This window comes from Pseudomyrmex gracilis, unplaced genomic scaffold (genome assembly GCF_002006095.1).
Source record: "Pseudomyrmex gracilis isolate BER0280 unplaced genomic scaffold, ASM200609v1 scaffold_196, whole genome shotgun sequence".
Taxonomy (NCBI): domain Eukaryota; kingdom Metazoa; phylum Arthropoda; class Insecta; order Hymenoptera; family Formicidae; genus Pseudomyrmex; species Pseudomyrmex gracilis.
Genome location: NW_018020780.1, coordinates 1 through 24,191, shown reverse-complemented (window position 1 = coordinate 24,191; position 24,191 = coordinate 1). Strand labels below are relative to the sequence as shown.

Sequence of the window (24,191 nt, the reverse complement as noted above, 5' to 3'; positions counted from 1 at the left end):
GGGAGTCCTTGAAGAAATCGCGAAAGAGCCAAGACCGGAAGAACTGAAAGAAGCAACGCAAACGATACCGCAAGTAGAAACCACCGTAGTCACAAAAGAGATCGTTACGCAGGAGAAGCCAGTAATGTCGATGGGAGTCCTTGAAGAAATCGCGAAGAAGCCGAGACCGGAGTCTCCGCTGAGCAAGGAGATCGTTAAAGAAAAGACATCTGGAAGAAAAATAATAACAGAAGAGACAACGATCATCTACAAAGTGCAGAAAGACGGCACTCTGGTGCAGGAGCAAGTTCTCAAGTCTGTGCAGATCGAGGGTGCGAACGGAGAATCGATCAAGCAGATTCCGGAGATCAGCATGGAAACGAAGATAATCGACAAGGGTTTATCAGATACCGTGTATGAAGTGCAAACGACAGGCGACGTTGAGAAATTACGAACGGACATCAAGACCGAGTCGGTTCCTCTGGATGTGAAAAAAACAATCGAGCAGTTCCTCGAAGGGGAAAAGCGAGTCGTTGAAGAAGAGACGGAAGAAGAAAAAATCGAGAAAGAAGAGAGCAGAGAGAGGAAGGAAGAAGCAGTTACCAAACAAGCGACTGACATTAGCTTGCCGGACAAGAAGCCCGTTGTTATCACAGAAGTCAAACAAGTAAAAAAGGAATTCGAGTCTCGCATTCCGATTTCCGCAGCGATGGCCGAGAAAGATAAAAATCAAAAGGAAGTGAAAACGCGAACGTCACCGGAAAAACCCGACGAGAGGTCCGTGAAAAGTCCGATATCGGAGAAGGACGTCGCGTCACCGTCCGCTAAGAAGAAAGAATTCGAATCTCGCATACCTAAACGCATTGCCGAGGGATCGACGTTGAAGGACGCGAAAAAGGATCTACCAGGACGAAAGGACGGCGAGACCATCACGGTCACCGAGAAGAAATCCAGCGAAGAGGTCACTTCGAGGCATGAAGAACGTTCTACCACGAAGAGTACAATGCAGACCTTCTCCAAGACATTCACCGACGCACAGGACGCGTTCAAGATGTTTGAAGACATGAGCGCGATGAAGGACAAGGATTTCGCCACGGTCACCTCGAAGGTTGACACTAAGGCTTCCAGCAAGATTGAGAAGAAAGAAGTAGTTTCGTCGGAGATATCCAGCGGCGCGGATAAGATAATAACTCACGAGGAGAAGGAGAAAGTGGAAAGGAAGAAATCGTCGGAGTCCAAGATAACGAAGGAGTCACCGGCCGAGACGATGGAAGAAAAAACGAGCAAGAGCGAAGAGATGGATAAGACCGCGGTGCAGAAGTTGTCGATGAACGTGACAGAAGGCAGGGAAGTGATAGACGCCAGCGCTTCCGAGTCCAGAGCGGAGAGTAAGAAGGAGGAGTCGTTCAAGCTCCTGGAGGACAAGGAGGGAATTGCAACGGAGAAATCCGGAACTAGCAGAATCAGAGAGAGCGACGTGGACGTGGCGATTAGAATCAAGAAAGACGAAACGAAGGAAGTGGAAGACACCAAGGAGTCTCCTGAAGCGGCTAAAACCAAAGAAACGGATCTGGGGAAGGTTGAGATGATCGCGCAAGGACAGTCTTACAAAGAGAGTTCAGACAGTTTCAAAGTCAAGGAATTCGTGCCTAGCCAGAAGGCGCGAGAAGAAACAGATTTAACTAAGAAGAAAACTGAAGAAGACAAGCCTTCTACTGAAACAGCTCAGGAAACTCTGGAAGAAAGAAAACGGTCGATTGCCAAAGAAATCGAAGCGCGACACATAGCGGAGGATCTCATACAGTCGATTGAAAGCGAGATCGAAAAGAGATCGTCGGAAATGAAGCCCCAAATGTTGAGTAAAGAATATTTCGATCAATTAATCTCCGAGAGCAGCGACACCGATCACGAAAAGCTGGCGGACGACTTGACGAAGAAGTTCGAGAGCATCATGAAGAAGTCTCAAGACGAGAGTATTGTCGGTCATCAAGAAGCAACGCTGTCAAAGACGTCCACACAAGAAGAAATGTTTGGGAAAGGATACGTAAGGGATAGTATAAGCATCAGCGAGGACATAACGAAAGACGAGGAATCGTCACTTCAGGATCGAGAGGAAAGCCTGCCGTTGTCGTCCGCCAAACTCCAGGACAGGGACATCACTATGAGTCCTAGCAGTATATCCGAGCAGATCGAGCTCGAAGAAACGATCGACGTCGATACCGAGGAGCTCGAGGATATATCGAAGCCCACGTCCAGTCCGCATTCGGAGAAACTTCGTTCGGACAGATCGAGCGGCCAAATCGAGCCGCTTCAAAGGGACAGCGATGTTAGTTTCTCGAAGGACAAGGTGGTTTCAGAAATCTCGGGCGCCAGAGTGCTGGAGATCCTGGAACCGAGCGCGGACAGTCGGCAGGACTCGGTCGACGTGCCGTCGTTGGAGTTGGACGAGCATAAGATTTCCGAGCCGACCAGCAAAAACATCACGTCCTTGCATGAGAGCACGGCTATGGATTCTCTGGAGAAAATCACTCAGGAGAAGGACGTAACAATATCGGAAGACATCAACGTAGATTATCCTCCGGCTTTCGAGCTCGGCAAAGTGGGTGAGAGACGAAGAGCGGACAGTTTCGAGATCGAGAGCCCGCCACTGGTGTCGCCGAGGACGAGGCACTTGCACGAATTGGAAATCAAGCCGGCTGTCGGCTGGATGATCGGCGACGAGAAAATCAGGATAACAGAGACGGTGCAACCTTACCAGGCGTTTGATCAGGAACTAGAGCAGCTGATAGGTACTCAAGAGGAAGGAGAGAGGGAAGAGGAGGGAGAAAAGGAAGAGGAGGAGATGGAATCAACGCAACGCGTTCGCACTTCTCCCCAGGACGAATCCGTGGACTTGGAACAGGAATCGGCAACTAAATCTTCAGAAGAGATCAGCGTGATCGAATCGATCAAAGAATCCGACGTGACTAAGCCCACGACTAAGTTCACGGTGATACCAGTGAGCGAGTCGGAAACCGAGCAGGATTTCGAAAGCGAGCTGATAGAAAACAAACTGGACGTAACTTGCCAGGAATTGGTCGACACGCTGCAACGGGAATACGAAGCCAAGACGCCGACGGACGAATACGCCGGTATACATCAGTCAATACCGTGCGAGAGCTTCGATTTAGAAAGTAGTATTATCGAAGCCGTGACAGAAGACATTCCCGTGGAGGAGACTAAAGACTTAACTGAAGACGTTACTACTGAAATAATCGTAGAAAGTAAACCCTGTATTGAGGTGACCGATAAAGAAACCGATAAAGAATCGTTGCAACAAGAAGACGTCTCCACGACACAAACGGAGACTGTCGAATCGACTGTTGTGAGTGAAATATCCACAAGAAAGGAGGAAGAAAAAGAAGAAACTTCCATCGAACATATCACAAAAGAAGAAACACAAGAGCCTGTAGAAAAATCGACAGAGAAAGTAAAAACAGAAGAGTCGGAAGTGCCAACAAAGTGTCCGAGAGTTGACGACGTGCTAAAGGAATGGGCGGAGACTTATCTGTCGAAGATCAAACCACCCAGTGAGGAGTACAAGCGACATATGGAGAAGACCACCGAGAAGGTCAGCAAATCTACAGCACCCTCTTCCGACACATGTGCCTTGAAGATAAAAAAAGACGATTTGCAGAACGTTGATCTGAGCGCGCGATACGCGATCACGGTGCTCGATCAGGTGGTAAAAAAGGAAATCGCCGAGGTGAAGGAGTCTCTGGAGGCGGCCCAGCAGGATTTGATAGAAGAACTGAGCGAGAACAGCCAAACGGTGTTTCAAATAAAAGACTCGCCCTCGGAGTTCCAGTTCAAGCTCCAGCCAGAATCTATTCCAAACGATTTGCCATTTTTATACAAACCACCGTCCACCGAGCACGTTTCTATGGAGACGGAACAGGAAACCAGGACCGAGACCGAAGCTGCGATAGAATCACCGGTTGCAAAAGTCGAGGAACCTGAAAAAGTGGAAGAAACAAAAGACGACACCGCAGACGACAAGTCGATCGAGGCACCTGTTATTGTCGAGGATACATCAGAAATTGAGATTACAATGCCCGAAATCGATACCGAGAAGTACCAATCGGAAGAGACTGTGATAGCTGTTCATGAAGAACAAATTGAAGATGAGGAAGAAGGTCGTCCCAGTCCGCTTCCTATTAGTAGATCGTCGGACATCGGATCGGACCTCGACTACAGGGACGACAGCTATTCCTCATTGGCGCCACCTCAACCAGCGCCAAGAAGACGACAGAAGCCCGCCCGAGTGTCGAAACGAGCGAAGACTTCGGACAGCGAGGCTGATCTCGCCTCGAGTTCTGGGGAGAGCAGCAACTATCATTCGTGCGACTACGAGGGCGGCAGTGGCAGCAGGCCTAGTTCGTCCGACATCGAGGCGATGCATTCCGCCGTGGGTGGCATACAGTCCGGGACGGCTTCGGAGTACGAAACGGCAGCGATGTCGATGGAGCACGAAGGAGGTTCGAAAACATTGCCGACTTCTCAAGAGTATCAGACCGCGGCGAGCACACTGAGCTCCCGCGAGTCTCTCAAGTCTCTCAGCTCAGGCCACCTCGGCAGCATCGACAGCACGAGCGAGTTGTCGGAAACGCTGGTGCCGTCTGAGGAAGCGGACCAGGAGCAGGACGAAATAGACGAGATAGATGACAACCTGGAAAGCGCCCTGGACGCGGATCAAGGAATAGTCGAGGCGTCGGATTCATCTGGTAGTGAGGAGATACCAATGGACGAGACCTTGGACAAGTCCATGGACAAGATCGACAGTCACATACCGTGTCGCATGAAACGTTCGTCCGAAATGATCTTCCAGCAGGTCTTGGACGACAGCGTAAGTCTCGAAGAAACGATGGACGATGTTTTGGAGGACAATCAGGCCAAAGTGGACTCGGGAGATGGCGTCTTTGTGGACGCGCCCGGGGCAGCTCAGTTGAAAATGTCAGAGGATGAAGTTCCGAGTGTGTGCACGCAGGTCTCCACGCGAGTCACCAGGCCCAGCGACAGCGAGGAGCTCGAGGAGGAAGAAGCGGAGGATGTGGCAGCGGATAAGGACGTCGGCGCAATGGAAACAGATTTGGAACAAAGATTGGATCCGGAGTCCGCCGGGGACGAAGGTCTGGAACCGACGATGCAGGCTACATCCGTCCACTCGATGCTGCAACAGGCCAGCATGTCGCTGTCCTCGGCATCGGGCATGTCCTTCGACACGGTTATCGAAAAGGATATGGAGAGAGACAAGTCCGAACGTCACTCCGACAGCGATTCGTTCGAGCTCGTAGACAAGCCTGATATCATCGACGACTTTGTGGTAATCGAGGAGGTCGGACGCGAAGCAGAGGAATTCGACTCCGAGGGCAAGAGCATTCGCATCAGTTCGGCTCCTCAGGTCACCAGCAAGCAGTACGATCGCGATTTGGAAAATCTAATCGCGGAAACTAAGGAAGACTCGCAGACAGCGTCGACGAGTCAGACGTCGCGAAACAACGATCTGTTCGACTTCGAGTCGGAAGAGAGCCCGCCGCAAGCGTCCAATGATGATCAATATTCGCAGTCTTATTCGGACGAGGAACAATACGAGGGCAAGAAGTGGATCGAGATGCAGTTTCACGCGGACGCGCGGGTCTACGACACTCTCGAGTACGATCGCGGACCGCTGGAAGACATCAAAGAGGAGGAGATCACGGACTTCGAGGCCGGTAGCAGCCGGATCGGTAGTCTGGGCAGCCACAAGGAGTCGATCGGCAGCGTGGGGAGTATGCGCGGCAGTTTCGGCAGCACGCCCGACTACGACGTGCTGGGGAAGAAGTACTTCACCAAGCCCACGGATCACGACAATGTGTCGCTGACCTCGCTTCAGGAGTTCGAACATCTGGAGAGCGCCGTAGCGGCCGAAAACTCGCGCAAGCTGCAGCAATGCGGCTCGCAGGATTCCATCAACAACGGGAGTTTGCCAAAGAGGTACGTGACCAGTCGCTCGGGTCATGGCGACGATGTCTCGCTGTCCTCGCTGAAAGACTTCGAAGGTTTGGAACGAGCCTGTCGAGAAGCGCATCTTATGGAGGTGCGCGCACGCGAAGAAGAAGAATTGCTGGAACACGAGAGCCCGGAGAACAGATACAAGATGGAAAATCTGCCGCGTTCCCGAAACATCAGCGCGGCCGGTTCGGTCAATCCCAGCACATCCGGATCGGACGATTACGAGAAGAGGATAAAGGAGATCGACGAGATAATACGCATCGCGCAATCCAACGTAGAGAAATTCGATCGGCAGGACGACACCACGGAGGACATCTCGCAGATCGAGATCACCGACGCCGAGCGGGCCGTCGCTCAGCCACTTCCGGAGACGCAACCGGAAGAGAGCGAGGAACCGGACGAAGCTCAAGTCCAGGCGCAGAAGGAGACCAACATCATGGAGACCAGCACAGACTCGCTGGAGCTGGAGGATAACGCGGACAAGAAACACCACCCGCTGTGTCGGAGTTCCGACTCCCTCGAGATGAAGACCACCCTGGACTTTCCGTCCCTGAGCTCGGATTCGTTGAACAACATGAGAGACACGAAGGAAACACCTCTGGACGCCGCCGAACAATTCGGCGGCAGCGCGAGACGCATCTCCTCGGATTCTCTCGAGCTGCCTTTGATGGAACAGCAGGACGTCGGGACGTCCGAGAGGAGCAGCGACAGCAACGGTCGTCACGCGGAAGAAGAGGCCGACAGCACCGTCGGACGAAGACCCTCGACAGAAAGCGACGCGAGGAATGGCAAGACGAAAACGCCAACAACTAGCAGTACATAGGATAATTTTCATAGGTAAGAGTTTTCTCTTGGAAGGAATTTTTAATTTATATAAATCACTAATTACATAATCGATAATTATCCAATAAAAGATGCAGGTTGTGCCGCCTCAGAGTTCGACGAATTTGTTATTTAATTTTTGTTTGATATAAATAGATCAGATATAAATAGATAGACAATATTTTCTCTCTGTTCGTATAAAAAAAAAAAAAAAGGATTTTTGTTACTTCAATTAAATTATTAAAATATCTAATGTTTTGTGTGAAAAAGAAAGAAAGAGTACTGTCGATCTGAAATTAACAGTCGTTTGATTAACCCACTTACCGTTTTACTTTGCAGATAGCGGATTTACGAAAAGGGCTTGTCACGACTTCATATGTTATATCGAATAAAACTTGAAAGAAAAGAAGCTTTTACATGTAAAACACGATATTAAAAATATTAAAAGAATGTACTTAAGAACTTGTGCATTGTGTGCATGTACATGACGACTATTAACACTTCGTCCTTTGTTTTTCAAACGCGATGGGACAAGGAGAGCATTTGTATTTACACTTGTGTAATTAAGACAGTTGCCATCTTCGATAATATAATAATTGTTGCGCGAGATGTTTGAAAGCGAGGATGTTTGCTTGTTCGTCATTTATTACATTTTCGACAAAAAAGAAAAAACGTGTTTGTTGTAAACGACAAATTCTCGCTGCGCTTGTTTGCGAAGAAGATGCAAATTTAATTGTTTTCTCTTTTTTTGGAATCTTATTATACGTGTTTTTCGAAAAACGTACTATATATATATATATTATTATTATTATTACATTACTTCAAAGCGCGCTGCTTACAGCATGTAGTGCACGCTCTACTTGTATTATAAATTACGCATTGTACCGACATTGTACTATTACAACGTGTTTTATAAACGTTTTTTGATTGAGACGAGGAGGTGACGTTTCTTGTCGTCTCTTTGTGGATGCGCTTTCGTAAAAAAAAAAAAAAAAAATTTTTATATGTACCTTGTAACCGCGTGCAATGATTTCAAGTGACATTTATGCGAAGAAGAAAAAGAACAATTCCAACGATAATATGCTACCTGTAGCGCATGTTCGCTAGAAGGAACACGGGACACGTATATATGATATTTGAACAGAGAAGATTTTATATATGCGAAAAATATATATTACGTATAGAAGACGTATTCACATTCCGAGGAAGACACACGGCGGAAGTATATATATAAATATATATACATACACATGTTTGAATAATTTACGATTGTTTCACATACATAACTTTTATTATATCTGTTTTCTTTTTTATCCCAGATACAGGATTGTACGAGTTTATCGATTACGTTTATACACACACACACACACACACACGTGCACTGTATATTATTATACAAGTTACAACAGTGTCATTCTCTCTCAACGAGTTTGTTTCTTCAACGATGAAAATATACAACTGTGCATTATACCTGAAACTCCCAAAAGGTACACGTTTTTATTTATATTTTTCCTTTTACAAATTACTCCGGTGGTGTAATTTGTTTTGAAAAAAAAAAAAAAAAGAAAGAAATCGCAATCTCGCGCGCAATGTCTGACGACATTTAAAAAAACGCTTTTTGCAGTGATTTGCGGCAGTAAAGATCCATTCTCGTTGCGGGCGCAACGCTGGCGCGGGTCTCGACTCTTGACGTGTCGCTCTCACACTCACTCTCTTTCTCCTTCTGATGGTCTATTTTTAACAAGAGGCGCCCTAAAGCCAGTCGGCAAATAGGCGCGGTATAGCGACGGTTTGGGCGCTGTTATAAAGCATCGTGTGCACCGGCTATGTTTGCAATTCATTGCATATGAGTGCGGATACGTCCCGCTGACGGGGACTCGGAACGGGATCCTCCTCCCGTGGGTGAGAAGACTCGGATAACACGAGGCGCACGTTCTCTTCCTCGTTAGTACCCGACGCGGAGTTGAGGAGGCTGTTGAGAGCGAACACACGCGTTTCCGTCAGCGAGGAAGTGATTAGCCCCGAACCGGGCTCGATTACCTTACGGAAGATCCGAGTCCGCATTCACGTATGTAGGCGAAACGATTGATATCGACAGGTGAAACCACGTTCGGCAAGTTGGCAAGCTCCTCTTCAAGGGTCTTTTACACGTGATGTGGGAATCATATAGAGGGAATTTATCTGTAAAGCAACCGATTCGCGCGATGATCCGCTCAATATAAAAATAAATTTCTCTCTCTCTCTCTCTCTCTCTCTCTCTTTCGCTTTTCGGTTCTCTCTCGCTTTTCATCTCTGTCCTTTCAATGAATCTGTAGTCGTTAACGCGTCGCAACAACGGCGTCGGCGGTATATAGCGACTTCCTCCGGTCCACTGGCTCTGATGTCTGGTTCTGGACGACGTGCCAGGAAGAGAGCTGCGTTTTGCAAGATCCGAGATTTGTCTCGCGCGGCGAGGGAGCCCTCGTCGTGGATCTAGGCGGACTCTGTCCACCACCGGCGAGCTGCGTAGGCGCGACGTAGTCGCGGACATTACGTAAAACCGTGGGAAAAATAAATTTAATACGAGGAAAGAAGGAAAACAAAGTGTAGGCGAGACGAAGAGACACGCGATCTTGTTGCGGGTGTGTGCGCGTCGCGAGATGAGGAGATCGTCGTTCGATAAGTAAAATTTTGGTTCCTTTAAATGTGTCTCTGTCCGTATGTGAGCTGCGAATGAGTGAAAGAGAGAGAGAGAGAAAGTGTGCGAGAGCTGATTAAAAGATCTTTGATTTCCCTTTCTTTTTCTCCGTTCGGCAAAGAGAATAATTTCCAAGATATTACGTTCCCGTTAATTTTTACGGGTGCTGTGGTCGATCCGATCGCGACAGCAAAAAAGAAAATTGCAGAGAAAAAGAAAGAGAAAAAAGAGAGAGAGAGAGAGAGAGAGAAAGAGAGTCTTTGCCACGAGTTTATGACAAGATTTTTCACGGGAAAATGTGTGCTCTGAAAATTTATGGAATGATGACTGTCATCTTTCTTCTAAGCGTGCGCATCAACTCGAAGTAACTTGACAGCTGCGCTGTCTGATTGAGAGAGAAATTATTTCACGCGACATGACGAAAATTTCGACGCGTAACATCTTCCGCGAAAGTTGCGCACATTTTTCTATCCTTTCGGGGAAAAAAAACGGATGTGCTCTGAAATTGTCATTTCGAATTATTGTTGCAAATAAAATTCGCACGAGAGTTTCGATACTCTCTCCCGGTATCGCGAACTGCTTGACCGACTTCGCGCGAAACTCTCGAACGTCCACCAAACAATCTATTTAAAGCAAAAGTATCGATTCTATTACGCGGAATCGAAAGCCCCGCGTCTCGTGTTACCGTTTGTCTCGTTTTTATTAACGAAAACGTGCGATCAAACGCGTTACATTTAATAAAAAAAAAAAAAAAATAGTAATCGATTCGAAGCGGAACACGAGCTCTCGTTTTCGATGTTCGGAATCGGCAGAATTTTTCTGCGCAGCACACACCGAATAAATATGGTGCTGATTGCGCGCGTGCCGCAAACGCACTCGTCGTCGTACGTATTACGTTACAACAGATAAATTTAGCGTTTCTTTTACACGGGAGCTCGTTGTACCACTGCCAATATCGGGACGCGGAATTAATTGGTCGCTTGGAAGACAACCAATTCTATCGCGGTCGAAAAAGCCGTCGCGGGAAATCACTCACGTGCGGAAGAATCGATATATCGGTTTGACCGATCGCGACGTCGAAAAATTCGGGATCGAGCGACGCGTTTTTTTCTAAAATTAGCTTTATCTCTTGCATTTGTGCGCGAGAAAACTCTGTCGTTCGCGGCGGATGTTCTCGAAAAATATCTTTGCAGAAGACCGAGATCTTTTCAAAAAAAAAAAAAAAACCTAATTAACGAGTTTTGAAATAAAATAGACGGTTTTTTTTTAGCGCTGCGCGATGTGTCGAGGTATTCTCGTGAACAAGAAGAATTGCTTCTTCTTCGCGTTGTAGTTCGCGAAGCGTTTAGCAGCTTCGAAGATCGCGTGGAGTTTGCGTAAATGGAGGATTCGCGTCGCGTTACGAACGTTTCGCATGTCCGCAGACTCGCTACTAACGGCAGACGCAACGTTTTGAGTAACGCGTCGTACGGGCACACGATCAAGGATGCCGAGTACAGCGTGAGCTACAGCAGCAGCAGCGGCAGCGGAGGCGGAAACTACCTGCAGCGCAGCGTGTCCGCGGACAATGTTGTGATCCGCTCGCGCGGTTACAAACCTTCCGACAGGCACGATCCGGTCAAGAGAAACTTCCTCGAGAATCTCACGTCGCGAATACTGCACGTCGATATGGTGAGTCGTGTGTTAAATTGAGTCTCACCTCTTTTTTGGAAAAAAAAAAAAAATAAAATCCTCGATTAAACGACAAAAAATCCCATCGCAGGAAGGGGAACAGAAGAGCAGTCCGATTAACTTGCAGAAGCTGCTCACTCCGGCGTCGGATTCTCACGAGATAATGCAGACGAAAAGCAGCAGTACGTGGCATTTCCTTGAAATTGAAATACCGCAACAGAAACGATTTAACGTGTGTATTTAAAAAAAAAAAAAAAAAATCTTTTTCCCTCAGAAAAAATGTACGCGTCCTCGTATTTTTACGCGCCGTCGCATCCAACGGTCGAGGATCAGGTCGAGCTCGCGCGTCGAATCTCGCACTCGCTCAGCGACGTGAAAAACGTCAAGAGCAAAGGGCAGAGCATGTACGTGAACAGAAAGAAGCGATCCGTCAAGTGGATTCACGACGGTAACGGTACGCGATGAAGATCCATCTCTGAATTTCACTGTATAAAAATTTAAAAACAAACGAAAATTAAATACAAAATATGAAAAAATAGCAAATTCTGGGCATCAGAGCGTTCGGGCCTCTATTTGGGCCTTTCAACTCTTGCAGAGCCTGTACTATTTATTTTTGTTGTTAATTATTGTTATTAATTATTGCGAGTCGCGAGATGCGCGCTTCCAATTTCTGTTTTCCGGAGCGTTAATGTCAGAAATAATATTTCACAGGAGTCGAGGACGAAGAGGAATCCATCACAACGGTTCACAAGGTAAAACTCACACACATGTTAATACATTTGTGTGAAACTCTCGGTGTGTCTTGCTTTACCAAGGTGAAATTCTCCCGATAGGATAAATTGCCTCTCAAATGCGTGATGAATCCTTGCGGCAAAGTGCTCGACATACAAGGCATTCAGGCGCTGGGCGAGGAGGTCAATATCGCACCCGTGCCGAAACATCCTGAAAAGCTGTTCGATATCGTTCGCGATTTGAACAATCAGAGAGGACGTGGTTAAGTATCGCTCGACTTTACACAAGTCTCTCGCGTCACAAGAAAATTGATATTAATTGTTATTTGTATTACAAAAAAAACAAAGAATACATCATTTTATTTGTGTTTTAATACGTGTTTCATAAACACACGGTGAATCACACATTGTGCGCGAGAATATTTTTAACTACACGACACACCATTGTGTGTATATCGCATTGCCAAACAATTCGCAGGTGCCGAGATATTTGCGAAACGCAGAAAAAGGTCGGAAAAGTGGGTGGTGGATCAAGAACAGCCACATACGCCTGTTACACCCGCCACGCCGAAAACCCCGGTGTATCCCGAAAAATTGGTAAATTACCACCAGAGTGTGCGGATTTTGTAATACATGCGCTTCTGAAATAAAAAAAAAGTTCTAGCATTCTCCTTGCAAATCAAACCAGACAATTTTCTCATCGAACAGTAAAAATGATGTAAACACAACTTATATGCGCGTGATTCTTTTTATCTTGCGCTCTGTGATTTCAGGAAATTAACGGTAACGCGATGACGTTCGCGACGCCATCGTTGACCCCGCACACGCCTGCCCCGAGTATCGATAAATCGTTTTACAATCCCTTCACAGCGGACATCTCCCTCAATAACGCGAATGTGCCAACAACAGGTGAGTAATCCGATGTAAACACAATGAAACTAATAATCTCAAGTACGGGATGATATCACTTTGGCGGATCTCAGTTGGCAAGCGACGCACATCTGCTTTTCTCTCTCGAGACTTTGCGACATTTTAAAATTACGAACAGCCGGTCACACTGTCGTCAATGTCTCCCGAACACTCACGTCAGAATTTATTAGCGTAAACCAATGCGACGTTGACATCGTGTTTCCGTGCAATGAGAGATTAAGATTCGTTTTTTTCGTGCGCGGAATGTTCTCTGAAAAATTTTTTTATATTTCCGCGTTTCCTTAATTTTGTTGCACAAAAACAAACAGAAAATAAATGTGAAAATAAGAAACTTGATTTTTACTTTTATAAGAAACTTGAGAAAGAGATTGTTCTCGTTTTTTTTTTCTTTCAATTAAAAATATGCACCTGCATACAAGGAAGTGTTCTAGAATTTCAAAGGTACTTGACACGTCTCCGAAATAGAGATCAATGCTGAATGCGAAGAGTCGGCGCGAGAGTCCGAGAGTTGAACGATCTTCGATGTTCTAATTGGCACGTATTCTCGATGTTATTTAATCAGCACGCGAAACGCGCGCGCGCAAACGAAAAATATATATATATATATATATATCTTTCTCTGATACCGCGCTAAGACAAACAATAAATTATATTTACCGACGTGTCGATCGATTTTTATTGTACACAAGTTAATCACAGCAATAAGATTGAACACAAGAGTCCAAGATGCATGACACGATCTCGCGATAAAATTTGATGTAACATGCAATAAAAATAACGCAATAAAAATAATGAGAAATATCGCTCACATGTCTCGCGTATGTTATTGCATAAACAATTGTTAGACTGATAATATAAAAATGATAAAAAAAATATTATCACACATTTTGTTTTGCTTTAATTAATATTTCACGATTTTCATTTGCTTCTCTTTATTTGGATGATTTTTCGAAACTGCGCATGTGTTAATTGTATGTTTAATTTTTAGCCGCATCGCGCGCTAAATAACAAAAGGCTGTGACACTTAGCCGTTGTGCTGCTTGTTGCTTCAATTTTAATAAATTTGCGAGTTGCAGACGGATGCAGATCGCACTGCAACGCTAACCGATGCAGTCACTCGACCGAGGTGAAAAAGATTTATCTGCGGGAAATCGCGGTTGGCACAGACGCTTCCGATTTCCCTGCGGAACAATCACTACCGTCCGTCGTCGAGAGGTCCTACCGCATCGCTTTCGGTTCCCCTAACATCACTAATAATCGCGCGCATAACAATAACAACAAATATATTAACAACAACAACAACAACAACAACAGTCATCAGTCTCCGAGAAAATCCGTCTTTTGCAACGCGCAGAACAACAACAGTGACGCGAGAGCTCAACAGCGAGTTGGCAAATACAACAACGCAATCGGGAACAAGCAACAAAATGGCACTCAGAATGACAATGAGGAAAACGGATACACTCCTGTGCCGGTGAAGCAGCTGATACAGGAATTCGAAAAAACCTGCAGACCGGTTTTGCAATACAAACAGATCAGCCCGAAGATCATTCCGATCGTACAGCAGTGTCCGTTGGATAGCGACATAGCGCGTTTATTCGGGACAAGAAATCCCAAATACAACAACGATGAGGAAGAATACGCACGGTGAGGTTTCGGGGAGTATTCCGCGAGTAATTAATCTTAATTTGATTATTTCCGTGTTTCTCTTCTTTTATCTTCTTTAGTCTAATATATTCAGTCTGAGATTTGCCGACAAACTTATTCAAATTGTTTCACATTTGGAAGAAAGAGCTAAAACTTAACAACGTAATGACTTGTCTAAATTTTGTTGCCATCAAATTTTAATTATACACGTAGGATCAAGATCGATTATGTTTATATATTTCGATTGATTATACACGCAGCGCCCGTGAGAACTACGAAAGATCCGCGACACTGCAGTCCCAATACAACAACGGTCATTTGTACGAGACGCGTGAGAGCTACGAGAGGAAATTACGATCGTCTCAGCGCAACGATCAGCAGTTGTGCAATGCGCGCGCGAGTTACATGGGATCGACGAAGTTGATGCCGTCCCAATGCAACGGCTACGTCTCGACCGACGAGAGCGAGTACACGACGGACGAGACGACCGATTCCTCCGAGGAAATCGACGATTATCCGCGCGAGATCGCGGGATCTATAGATCGCGGCAGCTCCGCGCCCTCCGCTCTGTTCAACTGCTGCGACAGCAGCGAGTACTCGATCGCGTTCGACGACGAGTACAACGGGGCGGCGAGTAACCGACGCCGATCGACCACCTCGCAGGAACTTGAGACCCTGTACGAGGCGAGCAAAGAGGCGGACGCGAGATTCGTTAACGCAGAGACGGAAATACCGCCCGAGGCGAAGTCCCTGATGCTCTCGATGGTCGCCTCGCAGGAAGACATACTCGAGACCAAGAAGCATCTGCGCAGCACCCCGGTCTTGGACAATCTCGTTGGCACCGCCACGCCGGAGTACAAACTCGATGACGCTAACCCGGAATTAGGCAAGTTAACCCGCATGCGCTTCTCTAATCTTTGCACTAAAAAGTGCGGGACAATCTTCAATGAATATGTCTTGATTTTAACACAGCAATTTTTCACAACCGATACAACGGTGCGACTGAATTTTACATGTAATATGTCAAATGTCTTTGTGATAATTTGTGACCACGAATGTGTGTATTTGCCGTTTCAGGGAACAAATTGTACGAGAATAACAATTACACGGGACCGAAGGTGGTCAGTCTCCACAATCTGGCGAACTACAACACGGCGCCACGCGGATGGAATCAGTCCTTCACGTTTTACCGACCCATTAAATTCGAGAAGCCCCAGGAGATTATGTACTCTGATTTTTGAATGTGTACAATTTTGTGTATCAAATTTTTTAATCGCGATCCCCTTCACACGTTGGTGACTACAATATTTATTTTCTTCTATCAAGCGCAATGTGATCTCTTCATTATTTATCAACACAGATTCTTCTTTTCTAGATTTCGCAAAATCGCCTGTCGTCAAAAACCCAATTCTTCCACGGCATTGAGAACTCTACATTGAAATGTGTTTTTCGCATTGTGGCATTAATTTCTTCACCGGCGTCTCGAATCACCGGCCTGCTCTAGTCGTTCAGATATACCGCCGGCAACGAGGTTGATCGACGCCGCGCGCGTGTTTGGAGTTTCGTTTTTGCTTGATGTATCTCTACCTCTCCCCCTTTCGCCGAGATATTATGTGTTGTTCTTCGTGCTTTTAAAGGTGTTACATCTTACTTGCATTTTATTCTTTATTATATATATATATATATCATGCAAATAAAGATACATGTTGTTTTCCTAATTTCCGCCACGCGAGAACGCCTTATCTATTTCTTATCTCTTCTCACGCTTCTTATCTTTTTTTTAGAGATATATTTGCTGTGTATTATTCTCGATAGCAATCGACGTTAAGTGCTCGGTAACTTTAATAAACAAGAATTAATTTTATATAACTCTCAGATGCGATTGTGTGTTATTGATTAAATCTCGTCGGTCATGTGTTACCTGACGATTATATTTATCTTAAATTTCACGCTAGCGATATGTTTATTCGTCGCGAATATAAAGATAGAATTTTATATAAGATTTATGAAAAGATCTTTAGTTCTATATAACTGCTATAATATACAAATTTCTTATTCGCGTAAACTTTATTGATACGAATCTCTACACGAGGGCAATGTGTTAAATGCAAGATAAAAATCCGCAGCGTATGTTTATGTAATTTCAGAAAAAAACGAATTTTAATTATCTCAAGATTAGACTACAAATGCGATAAACACATTTGATAATAATAATCAGTGTTGGATCTATCGCGATGATTATCTTTTTAAATAATATATGTAAGAAAAGTTATCACTTATATCTCTTTAATTTTTATTACTTTTTGATAAACTATTCTTGGTCTCCCAACAATTGTTGTTTACTATCGTAAACAACAATCAAAATCGTAAACAAACATTACTTATCCGAGAGAAGTAGCGTTTTCGATCCGGTGCGGATTTCGAATAGCTTCAAAAGCGATTAACGACGCTGGTAAATCAATCGATGTAATTGGCCGATTTATTTTTTTATAAATCGACGCTATCAATCGAAAGCGATTTGATAATCGTACTGGTCAAAAGCAAAGAAGAGAGAAACAAAGAAACTTCAGTCAATCGTCTCTATCTGTAGTCGATGCTCACGACTTTGGACCAGTAACCATCAACTGACCGGGACTTTATCCGCATGACAACGCTATCGGCGGTGACGTGTGTTTGGCCGACGGTATAAGTATAAGACAGCTTCAATTATTTCATTAGTTACGCACATCGCGTGTCGGAGGGAGCAACTGATACTCGCCATGTTGAATCGGCACGAATTTCTGTTTCTCGTGCTGCTGAGCTTCACGCAGCTCTTCCTCGGTTATGCGGCGCGAATACCGCGAACCTTGCCAGAAGAACCGTCTAAGAACTGCGGCTACAAGGTAAACGCAAACTGCCGCATATAATGATTCGGAATAACAAAATCTTCGGATTCTCAAACACTCACAAGCGCTCCATTACAACTGGATCTCGCTTAATGTTTACGAATGTTCGCAATGTTACTTGCAACTTCACCGATTTCAGGCCTGCCACGCCGTCGATCCGAATAAACTCAACATTCACCTGGTCTCCCACACGCACGATGACGTTGGCTGGTTGAAGACTGTAGATCAGTATTACTTTGGAAGTAAATAAGAAAATTAGAACAAAACATTTTGTTGTATTTCTTTTGTGTCCCCGCGTATATCCTTTGTTTTTTATTATTCTTCTAGGTCGTTCTACGATCCAAAAAGCCGGCGTGCAGTACATTCTCGACAGTGTTATTCAATCACTGCTGGCTGATCCCAACAGAAGGTAAATTATATAGCATTAGACATCACACAAGTGTAAATTGTGACAATTCATTTGCATGTGCGGACAAATAGATACATAAAACATACACAGGAAATGATCTCATTTCCTGTGTAGTTACATTGTAGTTACAACATTCCAAACGTTCACGATAACATTAGAAAAACAGTTTGGCTGATAAAGTTTCATGTTATCGCAGATTTATTTTCGTGGAGACAGCTTTCTTGTGGAAATGGTGGCTACGACAAAACAACGAGGTACGCGCCAATGTCAAGATGCTGATAAACGAGGGACGATTGGAAATCATTGGAGGCGCCTGGAGCATGAACGACGAGGCCTGCACTCATTATCACTCGCTGATCGATCAATTCACTTGGGGATTCAGGCGGCTGAACGACACGTTCGGAGAATGCGCCAGACCGCGCATAGGATGGCAAATAGATCCGTTCGGTCATTCCCGCGAACAGGCTTCCCTGTTCGCGCAGATGGGATTCGACGGGATGCTGTTCGGTCGCATAGATTATCAGGACAAGAGCAAGAGACTTAGCGAACAATCGATGGAATTCGTGTGGAAGAGCAGTCCGAGCTTAGGTGAGGTGTGAAACTATGTTTTAGGCAAAAAAAAAAAACCATATTTTATCCAAGCGTCTTTTTAAAAATTGCCTCTAATTTGTACGCAAAGAAGATTGAAAACTTGCAACGTGTCGTTTTCAGGCAAGCGAGCGAATCTGTTCACGGCCGCGATGTACAACACATACAGTCCACCGCCGGGATTTTGCTTCGACGTTCTATGCACCGACGAGCCGTTGATCGATGACCCTGATAGCCCGGACTTCAATATCAACAAGAAAGTACGTAGCGACAATAGCGTCGTGTGTAAATAGTTACGACGGATAATAACTGACAACACGAGGTCGATGAACTAACGCGAGATCCTTTTGTTGCGTTTCAACTAACATTTACGAGTTGACTCTCTTTTACACGCCAATTAATATTGATGTTAAAAAGAACGCTTGAAGCTATGGCTTTGAAGTATACTCGTTCCGCGTTCAGAGAAATCATAATTGTGACGCGACTTGTTGTGTTTCTCCATGCCAGATCGATGATTTTCTGCTATACGCGGTCAAGCAAGCTAATTATTACCGCACGAATCATATCATATTGACGATGGGAGGAGATTTTACTTATCAGCACGCGGAAATGTACTTCATGAATCTGGACAAACTGATAAGGTATTAATTTCGAGTTAAAAGAGAATTACGGCTTTTCTAAATTCACGCTTCTCGAGATTAGTCCGACGAGATCACGGAGAAAGAGAGCGGGTTGCAAGGACTGTATTTCGGCGCTAGTCAGAAAATTCTCGGTAAGTAAAAACTTGTGCGCAATTGGCAGGTGGAGCTGTTCCTGGCATACGTGAAAAAACAGGCGCTTGCTTACAAAACTAATCACATTATCCTTACCATGGGAGAAGATTTTCACTATCAACAGTCCGAAATGGTGTTCGGTAACTTAGACAAGCTCATCAGGTAAGTCTCGTGATATTGATTCAAGAAGGTCGCACAACAAACTTTGAATTGGGCAATAAAACTGGGTAAAAAAAATAGTAACAGAATAAAGTTGATTATTTAAACGAAAAATACCGAAGTTGGAAATTTTGATCACGTTAATTAAAAAAAGATTACAATCGAAATCAAAGAAGTCCTAAAATAAAAACAATCTTGAATAGTAAGTTTTGAATAGTAAGTTTTGAATAGTAAGTTTTTAATTTCAACGCACCTTTATAATTGCGCAAGTTTAACAAAAAAATTTACACAAGTGTTTTTTTTAATGAAAAACAGATAATTGAAAAAAGAATCACTCTTATCTCAGATATACAAATCAGCGTAATGGTTCCACATACAATGTGATTTACTCGACGCCCTTGTGTTACTTGAAAGCGCTGAACGACCAAAAACTTCAATGGCCCACGAAGAGCGATGATTTCTTCCCGTACGCGAGCGATCCTCACGCTTTCTGGACCGGCTACTTCTCGTCAAGGCCAACCGTGAAGTTCTTTGAGCGGATGGGAAACAACCTGTTGCAAGTAAATATTACTCAAAAAAACAAAGATATCAATAAAAACAAAACTTGAATTTTCTCAAAACATGAAAAATAACAAATGCTTCTAGACGAGCAAGCAACTTGTAGTTCTGACAGGCCTGAAACATCACGATCGTCACTTGGAACTCTTCCGTGAAGCGATGGGAGTGATGCAGCATCACGACGCCGTTACCGGCACCGAGAAGCAATTGGTGGCGGACGATTATTCGCGCATATTGTACAAGAGTGTGCATCACGCTGGACAGATAATCGCGAAGAGCATAGCGTAAGCAACCTCTCTTTCAAGAGAAATATTAAAGATTTTCCGATTTTTATTTGTTGGACTCCTGCGCAATGTTTCTGTGACAGTAATTGGACAAAAACGGGGAACAGCTCGAGACCGATGTCCAAAATCTTCCCGTGTCTGAACCTGAACATCAGCCTGTGCGCGTTTTCCGAAAAGAACGAAGCATTCATGATCGTAGCGTACAACCCTCTGAGCAGGCCTGTTTCCACGCATATTCGCGTCCCGGTTCAAGGAAACTCGTACGCGCTTCGATCATTAAGTAACGGTTGGTAGATGATAAGATATAAAATATGTGTGAAATAATTCAATTATATAATTGAACAACGTCTGGACGTGTGACACACTTTTGCGTTCTTTTCGGATAGGAGCGCAGTTACCAACGCAGATAGTCCCGATTCCCGAGAGCGTTCAAGCAATTCCGGGAAGAGTGAGCAAGGCCGTGAACGAGGTTGTTTTCCGCACCGAGCCCATTCCTCCTCTCGGTTTCTTGACCTACGTCGTCGCCAAAACATCGCGAGACGAAGTATCTCCGGAACCCGAACCGTCGGACTTTATAAGCAACGAGGTAAATACAGACACACAGCTATTAATGCAAAAAGTCTAATAAATAAGTTTTTTTGAAACTAACAGCGAGATTTCTTGTTCTCGTGCATTGTTCAGTTCTACAACGTATCCGTCGTCGACGATGGCAAGTTGCTGGTGCGTTGGAATAAGCAAAAGAACATGAGCGCTGTGCAGTCTTTCGTTTACTACGAGGGAGCGGAGGGTAACAACAGGGTCTTCAAGAACAGATCGTCCGGCGCGTACATCTTCAGGCCTAAAGAAGCGTCGTCTAAAAACTTCGTGTACACAGGATCGTATAAGATTTACAAAGGTGAAGCGAATAAACTCTTTCTTAATTATCAGTTGTGCTATATCGTAACATTTTTGCTATCTTATGATCAGGTCCCGTTGTGCAAGAAATTCATCAAACAATAAACGAATGGGTCAGTCAAATAGTTCGAATTTATCCGGAAGAAGAACACATCGAATTTGACTGGCTCGTTGGACCGATACCTGTCAAGTACTAAAAGTTTCTATTGTCGCATTATTTTTTTCACTTTTACATCTTCCATTTAACATTTCTGATTTTTTCAAAGTTTACAAATAAAAAACTAAAAGATCTTGTGCAAATTGATCTACTTAAATCAAATGGAAATGCCGCAGGGATAAGATCGGCAAAGAAATCGTCACGAGATACTCAAGCAACTTGAAAACGAACGGAGTGTTTTACACGGACAGCAACGGAAGAGAGATGCTGAAGCGCGTCAGAAATTATCGACCTACGTGGGACCTGGAATTGGAGGAACCGATATCTGGAAATTACTATCCGATTACCAGTAAGATCGCGATAAAGGATGAGGAGAAGCAACTGAAGCTGAACGTCCTGAATGATCGCGCACAGGGTGGAAGCAGCTTAGAGGACGGTGCTATTGAGTTAATGGTAAAAATTTAAATTATTAATTTAATAAGATAGACGTGTGTGAGAAAAAATTACAAGCCAATTTGTTTCTTCCCAGCTTCACCGAAGACTTCTGAAAGACGATGCGTTTGGCGTAGGCGAAGCTTTGAATGAAACTGCATTCGGTGAAGGTCTGGTGGTGAGAGGCACGCACTATCTCTTCGGAGGCAAAGTGAAAAATGCCGATGAATTCGTGCTGAAGGAGAAAGAGCTGGCTCTCAAATTGGCTTTGTATCCCTGGATTTTAGGTACCGTTTTTAAGCCAACAGATTTAGAAAACGAATTCACAAGCTCGGTGAGTATACACTTGTTCTTTATATTATTGCGAGAAATTCAATTAAATCAAGTTAATTATCAGCAAATACACGTGCATGAAAGTTCGACACGGACTTTTTTTTTCAAAATTGTATGTATTTTGTAGTATTCGGGACTTACCAAATCATTACCACCAAATGTGCACATTCTCACCTTGGAACCGTGGAAAGACGGTACAGTTCTACTAAGATTGGAACACATCTTCGAAGTCGGTGAGGCAGAACGTCTATCTGCGCCAGTAGAAGTTAACATTAAGGTGCGCTTTCGTTTGTTATATTATTGTGTGCCTTGTGTGTATGCGCGTTTCTTTTGTAATAATAATATTCTTTTTATGTTCCATTAGGATCTATTCTCGACGTTCACAATTGAGTCGATCAAAGAGACCACGTTAGGCGCGAACCAACTGCTGAGAGAAAATAATCCATTAGAGTGGGAAACAGAAACCAATGATATTTTGCACGACAAGGAGAAGAACTTGCAACCCGTAGAAGTTCACGACGACGTTATCAATGTGCTTCTGAAGCCAATGGAAATACGCACGTTTATTCTCACAGTGAGGAGAAATCCTCTTTAAGTTTTAAAATACAATATTTTTTTAATTATGTTTTATTATGTTATTTAGTAAGAAACAAACTTCGTTATTTTTTACATTGTTACGTAGACCCGTAAAACAATTCTAAGAAGAGAAATTATATGAAATATATGTAGATCAAACTCTTTTCAAAAAAAGAATGTATGCAAAAGAAATATATCTTCTTCTTCTTTGCATTTATGGCACCACGCCACCTGAACGGTTAAGGCAAAGGCCAGTCTTTGATTGGGTGTGTGTAAACACCGTAAATAAACACTAAAGTGGGCTAAGTCTTTGTTGTAAACTGGGTTTTAGTGACTACTACATACTACTTGATCGCGGATGTGTACATGGTTACTGTCCCTCGGCAGGATAAACTTACAACGCAAGTCCCCCTACCACTCATAAATAGAATAACTAGGTCTAAAACCGTGGTTTGGGTACTCAACACCAAGACACGGAGTTATACTTTCGTTAAAAAACACTACCAAGCAAACAAATCAGTGTAAAAAACACCGAAAAAGTCCAAAAATACTTAAGCGTAACTACGCACGTCCAGTCGGTACGGCTATCGCAGCCATCATGCCTAAAAAAAAAAGAAATATATGTATATGAATATATAGAGCACATACGGAAATTAAGAAGTCAATATAAGATAGATACATTTCAATAAAGAAAAATGTTCAACAAAATACTGTACTACTTACGCCATCTCTTGTAAAACGCTACGAATTAATTCCATTCTTTACTTTTCGTTGTTCTTTTGTCTTGGACCAGAGAGAAGCCTGAGAGCGGCCAGGTCCATAAGAGAATGTGTAATCACTTTTCCGCCCCGTAAACTAGCGCATGTCCACGGGTGGTACACATTGGAACTACGCAGCCAGTCTACGAGCGACATGTCGGTGCTCTATGTCCACAGCGTGCGGTTCTATTCTTTGCTATGTGCACGAGTTTAAATGGTCACTTTCTTTAAGTGTGTGAGTATATTCGAGAGCGTGAATTTGATTTTTTTTTTAATTTAAAATGACCGATCTCGCGATGAGAAGATGAGAAAGGAAAACAGAAAAGGATAAGAAAAACCATTGCAACTTTTCGTACAATATAAAAGTGATATACAAAAAAAGATGTGATAGTCAAGAAAAGAATATTATTTTAGCGAGCAACATCAGAATTCGTGGAGTGTAGTAAATATAATCTCTTTTACATCATCATTTGCTGCTCTGTGCTTTATAAATTTTATTTTATTTTCTTAAAAATACTACATATATATATATAGATACAAAATACACAAAAAACCATGTGTATTATACAAAGGTGTTTTAACGGTACACAAATATAATGTCTGAAAAGTTGCAATTCCAAGAAATATAGCTTTTGCTTTTTTATTTAAAACTCTTTATCAGTGAGTTTTCTATTTCCAAGTTTCATTTTACAATTTTGTTATACATTACAATAGAATACAATTCTATTACACATTTATTACATAAAACAAACAATATAATACAATATAATACAATATTATATAATATAATATAAATAGTTATATATAATCCTACCTACCTACCTACCTATCTTAGACATATCTTAAATGTTACTAGCCTCATTAATTAGGATTAAGGCTGCATAACAGCCTTGATCCT

General features: G+C 43.7%; 3 protein-coding genes across 6 annotated transcripts in view; all 3 read left to right on the top strand.

Moving 5' to 3' along the window:
* LOC109858281 (ankyrin-3-like) overlaps window positions 1-8,300 on the top strand; it is a 27,375-nt gene extending 19,075 nt beyond the window's left edge. For all 4 annotated transcript variants that reach the window (XM_020435374.1, XM_020435372.1, XM_020435373.1 and 1 more), the window contains 2 exons: window positions 1-6,846; window positions 7,171-8,300. In XM_020435374.1, the coding sequence (XP_020290963.1) occupies window positions 1-6,832 (6,832 nt within the window). In that variant the 3' untranslated portion in view covers window positions 6,833-6,846; window positions 7,171-8,300. The remainder of the gene's footprint in view (window positions 6,847-7,170) is intronic.
* A 689-nt stretch (window positions 8,301-8,989) lies between these two features.
* Window positions 8,990-16,205, top strand: LOC109858282. The gene is made up of 12 exons (XM_020435376.1): window positions 8,990-9,493; window positions 10,933-11,179; window positions 11,271-11,361; window positions 11,454-11,633; window positions 11,891-11,931; window positions 12,013-12,172; window positions 12,389-12,507; window positions 12,684-12,819; window positions 13,917-14,487; window positions 14,748-15,373; window positions 15,565-15,782; window positions 15,863-16,205. Exons 1-11 carry the CDS (start codon window positions 9,471-9,473, stop codon window positions 15,726-15,728), a joined length of 2,358 nt encoding a protein of 785 aa, XP_020290965.1. The 5' UTR covers window positions 8,990-9,470; the 3' UTR covers window positions 15,729-15,782; window positions 15,863-16,205.
* A 973-nt stretch (window positions 16,206-17,178) lies between these two features.
* LOC109858269 (lysosomal alpha-mannosidase) lies at window positions 17,179-22,841 on the top strand. The gene is made up of 16 exons (XM_020435354.1): window positions 17,179-17,369; window positions 17,512-17,614; window positions 17,700-17,781; window positions 17,978-18,369; window positions 18,493-18,629; window positions 19,171-19,304; window positions 19,648-19,861; window positions 19,947-20,143; window positions 20,227-20,429; window positions 20,530-20,729; window positions 20,825-21,038; window positions 21,110-21,227; window positions 21,371-21,647; window positions 21,724-21,960; window positions 22,087-22,236; window positions 22,324-22,841. The coding sequence occupies exons 1-16, from the start codon at window positions 17,247-17,249 to the stop codon at window positions 22,552-22,554; spliced, it is 3,012 nt and encodes a 1,003-aa protein (XP_020290943.1). The 5' UTR covers window positions 17,179-17,246; the 3' UTR covers window positions 22,555-22,841.
* Window positions 22,842-24,191: the final 1,350 nt, after the last annotated feature.